This window comes from Borostomias antarcticus (assembly GCF_949987555.1).
Source record: "Borostomias antarcticus genome assembly, chromosome: 7".
NCBI classification, from domain to species: domain Eukaryota; kingdom Metazoa; phylum Chordata; class Actinopteri; order Stomiiformes; family Stomiidae; genus Borostomias; species Borostomias antarcticus.
This window is the reverse complement of record NC_140240.1, coordinates 30,881,650-30,889,149: the sequence shown is the minus strand read 5'-3', so window position 1 is coordinate 30,889,149 and position 7,500 is coordinate 30,881,650. Positions and strand designations below refer to the sequence as shown.

At 46.9% G+C, this 7,500-nt stretch overlaps 2 protein-coding genes across 3 annotated transcripts in view; one reads left to right on the top strand and one right to left on the bottom strand.

Annotated features, from left to right (window-relative positions):
* LOC311311722 (STE20-like serine/threonine-protein kinase) overlaps positions 1-5,400 on the bottom strand; it is a 27,744-nt gene extending 22,344 nt beyond the window's left edge. Inside the window, exons 1-2 of the mRNA XM_084441476.1 lie at positions 5,080-5,400; positions 2,914-3,078 (exon numbers count right to left, since the gene is read on the bottom strand). Coding sequence (XP_084297602.1) covers positions 2,914-3,078; positions 5,080-5,229 — 315 coding nt within the window. The 5' untranslated portion in view covers positions 5,230-5,400. The remainder of the gene's footprint in view (positions 1-2,913; positions 3,079-5,079) is intronic.
* Positions 5,401-6,528: 1,128 nt separating this feature from the next.
* The window catches only part of stn1 (STN1 subunit of CST complex), a gene marked incomplete at both ends in the record, with an annotated part of 11,489 nt that continues 10,517 nt past the window's right edge, over positions 6,529-7,500 (top strand). For both annotated transcript variants that reach the window (XM_084441232.1, XM_084441231.1), the window contains one exon: positions 6,529-6,661. In XM_084441232.1, the coding sequence (XP_084297358.1) occupies positions 6,529-6,661 (133 nt within the window). The remainder of the gene's footprint in view (positions 6,662-7,500) is intronic.

The window sequence follows — 7,500 nt, the reverse complement described above, 5'->3', positions numbered from 1 at the left end:
CATGTCATTTGGATGAATCGCAGAGCTCAACACAGCAAAATCTGATTACAAAGGGATACCGCCGGACACGCCTGGCGTTCGTGTGAGGAAGAGGAAGTTAAGACTCACTTCCTCATTGCACCTGTCAGTGAGATATTAAACCTTCTCTCCGTTACTGATTGTAAAGTGAATTTAGCCTGGATGTGGTTGATCGGTTCAGCTCTTGAGGTTAAGGCCTTGGGTCTAGTTACTAGGCCACCACAGTAACCCTCTGAAAAACACTTGCTCAATACACCCCCCATTACAACATGCTGTGTATTTTGCTGCACTTCAATGCAAAAAAAAACCTCTCCATTTTCTTTCTCGGACAAAACACAAGCTGCCAAGACAGAGTCACAAGGCCCGGGCTGAGAGACAGGCTGACCATTCACAGCCTGCCTGGTCCTGTTGGGCCCGAGTGGGCGAGCTGCTGTTTTAGCCTGGTCCTGTTGGGTCCGAGTGGGCGAGCTGCTGTTTTAGCCTGGTCCTGTTGGACCCGAGTGGGCGAGCTGCTGTTCTAGCCTGGTTCTGTTGGGTCTGAGTGGGCGAGCTGCTGTTTTAGCCTGGTTCTGTTGGACCCGAGTGGGCGAGCTGCTGTTTTAGCCTGGTTCTGTTGGGTCTGAGTGGGCGAGCTGCTGTTTTAGCCTGGTTCTGTTGGGTCCGAGTGGGCGAGCTGCTGTTTTAGCCTGGTTCTGTTGGGTCCGAGTGGGCGAGCTGCTGTTTTAGCCTGGTTCTGTTGGGTCTGAGTGGGCGAGCTGCTGTTTTAGCCTGGTCCTGTTGGGTCCGAGTGGGCGAGCTGCTGTTTTAGCGCTGCAGACTGCGTACAAAAGGCTCCACAATGGCGTCTCTCTATACAGCGGCAGAGTACAAAGAGAACTACAGGGCAGTGGCTGCTTCCCTCTACTCAGATCCCTGGCACGCACACACACGCGCGCACACACACACACACACACACACACACACACACTGACTGTGGCACACGCGACACAAGTCTGAGACCACATTGTGCGCAGAGCGACTAACCACAGGTCAAAGGTCGTTCATGTTGTGGAAGGGAAGTCATGCATTATGGATCATATGAGAACCGGATTGAATTTTGCAACGCGTGTTTTGGCGGCGAGGGACAGACAGCCTGAGGTAGAGCAATCAGCAACACGCCAACCCTCCGGCCATTTATCCTCTGAGCAGCAATTACACACCTGAACTAAGACGGCCGGAGGACATCCCTCCACACACCTCGCCTCTGCGCAACCCTTCTCACCAAGCCCAAATGTCTAGACTAGCTCTTCCCCTCGTGTATTTCTCTCCTTTCATCTTCAGGAAGAGAGAGCGGTCCTGGGCGCTGTCTCTCCCTGTTTGCTCAGTAGAGTGGCGAGTAAGCCCTGATAAAAATCAATACACAACCCTCGTTGGCCCGGAGCCATTGTTCGCTGGACAATGGGGAGGAAAGGGCCGAGTTCTGACCGAACCTGAACCTCACTGTAACCAAACACCCAGGTGATCACGGGGGCTTCTTCACGGCCCGGACCGCGCCTCTCTGGACCTTGTTTATGTTCCTTCTACGTGGGCAAAGCTTCACGCCCTCCCATTCTTCTCTTCCTCCCTCCCTCCCTCTCTCTCTCTCCCCCTTCTCTCTCTCTCTCTCTCTTTTGTCCTCCGTGGCCTCCTTTCTGGGGTTATGGGGAGATGACAGGTATCAGGTGGTACCCTGGTTGAATCATCTCATAAATAGACTTGTTTTCGTCAGTCATTCGAGCTATAATTGAGGCCCAGAGGTACAGAGATTCCTTCAAATGCCAGGATCTTATTACATACTAGCTTTTCTCGCTTTAGGTGTCCGACACGATGCCAGAGTAAAAAAAAGCAGGGACTCTAATTATTAGTTATCTATCGTGCTGGTCGATGCGTTTCCTGAGGGCGCTGCTGGTTAATTCATGAGCACTTTCTCCAGCAGTAGATAATCCTTGTCTACGGACAGAGGTGCACCCTGGGAAAGGTTATCTGAAAGCACCTCTCAGGAATGAGTCAGGATTCACATGGAGTGTTCCAGAACATCCCTGGCAACCTCGCACAGGCATAAAATAGAAAGATAAAACAAATGTGACAGGAGGAAGAGGTTTGTAGCTGTGAAGATATTTCTGTGGATAACAGGGAGGATTTATAAAGAGACGTTTATAATAGCTCACTTGAGATGACAACGAAGGCGTGTGAAAAAAGAGATCTCGTGTCAAACCTGCATTTATTATCCAGTATGATGATTAACTGTAATAAAATCTGTTCGGTCACATCGTTAAACAGGACTTTGTCTTAGGAAGCAGGTCTGCAAAACGATGGAGGTTTAAGATAGGCGTTCCACTATCAATACTATAATCTACACAAGTGGAACAACACACAACAACAACAAAAACAACAACAGTAGTTCTGCCTACAATTCCCAGCCTCCCCTAGTCTCTGCCCAGAGCCATAACGCCATTGAAACAGTCAAATGCCTTTAATAGTTCATAGGGAGCGTTAATACTTTTAATCGTTTAGGGATGCGTTAATCTGGCCATTCCAACCTTGAGTTCATATTAAATAAACGTTGGATAGTTCTGTAAATTGCTTATTCCTTCAACCTGCAGCATTGAGTCACGCTGAAAAACTACAATAACTGTTATAACACAATGTGCCTTCGTACTACACCATGTGACACTTTTCTTATTGTAAGAGTTATGAATATTTGAAGGAATAGAGAGAATAGTTTCTGCAGCATGTAGGCTATATTTGGATGATCTGTTCACACATCTCTAAAGTTGTGAGAATGAACCCAGCAGTTTCCCTCGGTGGTCATTTCTGCAACACAATTCACACCCACAACTATCCGTGACATTTGACCCTAAACCGTCGTCCACTCACCCATAGCTTGCTCTCAAAGTAAAAGGCGTCCAGCAGTTTGACGATGTTGTGATGGTCGCAGGAGGCCAGGATGTCGATCTCCACCATGTAGTCCTCCAGCTCCTCCTCCGTCTTCGTATCAATCACTTTGGCAGCGGCCAGGATCCCTGTCAGCTTGTTCTGGGCCTGTAGAAGAGAGACCAAAAGCAGGAGAGATAAGTGGACTGGGTTATTCTGGAGTGCTTGTTCTGGGCCTGTAGAAGAGAGACCAAAAGCAGGAGAGATAAGTGGACTGGGTCATTCTGGAGGGTCTCCCAGACAGGAGTGGACTAGAGCCGTGTTGTAGCTGTTCATTGAGAGCCAGGGGTGTGTGTAGAGTGCAAAATGCATAGAATCTCATGAAAAATAAAATAAATGTGATAACGCACTGCTACAGTATCCATGTGACTGGGTCTGGAGGTTTGGTCTTGATGTGGGCAGAACTCAAAATGCACTAGAGAGCAAAGTTCTTCTTCTGTTGTTTTTTTACCGTTTTCCTTTTTTTTCATATTACAAAAACTGAAGTTGTGAAGTACGGTAGCCACCCAATGTAACAAACAACAGTTTTATGTTCACTAATATACTTTGTCATCAAAGTAGGCATGTTTCTGCTCATTTCTGGTCGATATATAAGCTATATATATCATTTGAAACTTCTGAATCTGGACACATCTTTGACACAGGGGGAAGTTATCATCACGAAGACGGATTCGTTTAAAGTGGAAATGTCTTATGTTTGTTTTGGTCGCTGTGGAAGCAAGATGTGCTGGATGAGGATGAGGATGATGAGGAGGGTGCAGCGATAGGGGATGCAGCGCTTCCTCGTGACCTGGGTGTGTCCCGGGGGTCGGGGCGTCGGCCATGACGCCGTTTCGGCTACGCTAATAATGCCCTCCCGTTATCACATGCAGAGCACATAACAGCAGCTTCTATTCCCCACTATTACTGAGTCGATAGGAAGCCGGCGCCGGTCCAAGAGTGAGTCATCATATACAGTACAGGAGAGACAGTAGCATATTAACAATTTCTCCTCGGGGACAAATAAAGTGCTTATTGATCTGCCTCTTCTATCCTCATCTATATTGCGATTGTTATTGTTATGGCCCACAGACGAAATGAGCATTACTGTGCAATTCACATCCACTTAAATGTGCTTCAAATAGCCTCCTGGTACCATAATAAGGGTCAGACACTGGCTATTCCTGAGAATCTAACACTGGCTATTCCTGAGAATTTCTAGGGAATGTTGTTGTTGCAACAGCTTGGGTGGCTGTAGTAGTAGCTGTAGTAGTACATGAGATATTCACTACTGATTTACTTGTAAAGCCAGAGTAGTTATGCAGGTTTCTTGGTTGACTTAAGCTTTTCTGGACCGTACAATCCAGCTATTAACACCACTGAGAACATCACACAACTACAGAAGGGTCAAAGTATCCAAAGCAAGACTATTACACATGGTCCAAAAATAGACCTTAAGGCTACAGCACACAAACATGTTAATTGGGTGCTCTAGGTCACCTCGGTCAAAGACCCCCTGCTTCTGGACTTGGCTGAGCCCTTGCGTGTGATCAAATTCAATGTCACTCGTACAAATGAATCTTTTGGCTCTGCCCATGCATTGAGGTCACTGGAATTAAAAAAAGACTTCATCCAACACCCATTTTGCTGACTGGGAGGGCAGAGCGGGGGATTACTGGCCTGGCGCTGGGCTGGGTGGAACAGCCTGCTGATGTGGCCTTGTTTACCAAACTAAAGAGGAAAAGTTATTATTTCAGAGGTTACCGCTCTTGGGCGTGGAGGCCTGAAAGACGCCATTTCAAGCTAAACTTCCAAGACATGGGGTTGACTGTCATCTTTCTCAACTGACCAGAACTCTATGGAGATAAACTGCACATTGTCATTATGTATAGTCTCTTCAGAGTGATGGATAGAAGGAGGAAAGTCTGTAGATGAAGGGTGATGAAGAGGATGGGTTAGGTTAGAGGCAGACAGGACAGGGCCATCACAAACACGTGACAGACACATTCTAGCAGCAACCCTGGGTGATTATGTAGCCTATTACACAATGTTGTGACGGTCACATTGAATCAAAGAGGCGCCGCAAAACTGAATGATCCTTTACTGGGTCAACCCGGCCAGATCACCTACCTTGTACACTTTCCCAAAAGCTCCATCTCCCAGTTCACCAACTATCTCCCACACTTCTTCTGGGTTCTCGTCTCTGTGCACGTGTTCATACTGTTTCTTCTTCTTCTCGGTACCCAATTTGAATATTTTACGAAAATTAAAGAATGCCATAGTGAAGCCAGCGGGGTGCCTCCTTCAGTTGGGAAGATGACAAAGGAAAGAATCTGTGATGATGCTCGGGCTTCAGGCAGGCCTATTGCATTCTAATACATGGACACGGATATTCTAGGCTATTTGCAGTCTCTGTTGGGGTCTTTATAAATCAAGATCCATAGATATTCATACAGTTCAATATTAGATCCCGTGGCATATTCATACAGTTCAATATTCTTCCAAATGCAGCTCACTCTTAGTGTGATCCTTTATCAAAACCCTCTATGCCAACACCACCCTTTATCCCAACACCACCCTTTATCCCAGTGTAATGAAATGATGCTCTTCGCCCATTATGGCTTACTGTTGATTCCTGCACCAACAACAATGCATCTCGTGTGTTTTCTCATGGTATATCCGTCCGGAGGAGGACTTTCTCAGGGCACAGAGGCACGGGAAGCTCTTGTTGTTCTCCAACTCTCTCAAACACTGGCCCGTATACGGCTCTTTCCTTATCCAGAGAGCATGTTGAACACAAAGTATTGACGCTCCCAAAGAATTACATTCTATCAAATAAAATAGTCGCTTCTCGAAGTCAGATGAATGCAGGTCTTCTGTAATTCACAGATAAAAAAGCCGACGGCAGGACAACAATGTTCTTTCCTCTGGTGAAGCACGGGGTCCGTAATCTAGCGGATTTGGTGTCGAGGCGCGTTCACGAGGAGCGCGCACTGTAGTTCACAGTTGTAGTTCCTCCGGTTCTTGAACTACAGCGCATCGCTCCCCCCAACAGGGCTGACAAAGGTCAAACCTGGGCCCTATTGAAGCGATGTGAACCACTGTGTTTTACTTGGGGATCATATTAAATGCGAAACACTTCGGGTCGCACTCTTATTTTGAAAAGAACATCGCGTTGTCTAGACTTCGGCACGTTCGGCGTCAAAACCGGAAATGCTTCAGAAACTACATGTCCCATGCGCCCTTGCGCGACGTGCACGCTCACGTAAGGTAGCCATGGTTCATTACGCATAAAGTTCATAATGGTTGCACTTGGAAACGAACTTCTCAAATCAAACTCGCTTCCAAATACATCTCTGGTAGACTCGCTGATTGCTTAATTTTCACCGGGAATTTATCTAGTAACAAATCATAGGATTATGTACGGGTCAATCACAAAAACAAAGATATAAAACTAACCAGCGGTTACCTTTATAGCTAGCATTAGCATTAGCTAGCCAGACCAACGGCTCTGTTAGACAGTAACGTTAGAGTAGCTAGCCTAGTTGCTATGCTATGCTAGCTAGCTAATGTCATGTCATGCAGCCTGCAGGGATGGACCCCGGAGAGGAGCCCCCGTCCATGTTGTGGGGACTGGACCCGCTGTTCTCTGCCTTCGCCCGGCTGTATGTGAGAGACCTCCTCCAGATGAGAGAGAGCTGCCAGGTCCCAGGTATGAATGATGAATGAATCCTTCAGATGAGAGAGAGCTGTCAGGTCCCAGGTATGAATGAATGAATCCTCCAGATGAGAGAGAGCTGCCAGGTCCCAGGTATGAATGAATGAATGAATCCTCCAGATGAGAGAGAGCTGCCAGGTCCCAGGTATGAATGAATGAATCCTCCAGATGAGAGAGAGCTGCCAGGTCCCAGGTATGAATGAATGAATGAATCCTCCAGATGAGAGAGAGCTGCCAGGTCCCAGGTATGAATGAATGAATGAATCCTCCAGATGAGAGAGAGCTGCCAGGTCCCAGGTATGAATGAATGAATGAATCCTTCAGATGAGAGAGAGCTGCCAGGTCCCAGGTATGAATGAATGAATCCTCCAGATGAGAGAGAGCTGCCAGGTCCCAGGTATGAATGAATGAATGAATCCTCCAGATGAGAGAGAGCTGTCAGGTCCCAGGTATGAATGAATGAATGAATCCTTCAGATGAGAGAGAGCTGTCAGGTCCCAGGTATGAATGAATGAATGAATCCTTCAGATGAGAGAGAGCTGTCAGGTCCCAGGTATGAATGAATGAATGAATCCTTCAGATGAGAGAGAGCTGTCAGGTCCCAGGTATGAATGAATGAATGAATCCTCCAGATGAGAGAGAGCTGTCAGGTCCCAGGTATGAATGAATGAATGAATCCTTCAGATGAGAGAGAGCTGTCAGGTCCCAGGTATGAATGAATGAATGAATCCTTCAGATGAGAGAGAGCTGCCAGGTCCCAGGTATGAATGAATGAATGAATCCTTCAGATGAGAGAGAGCTGTCAGGTCCCAGGTATGAATGAATGAATGAAT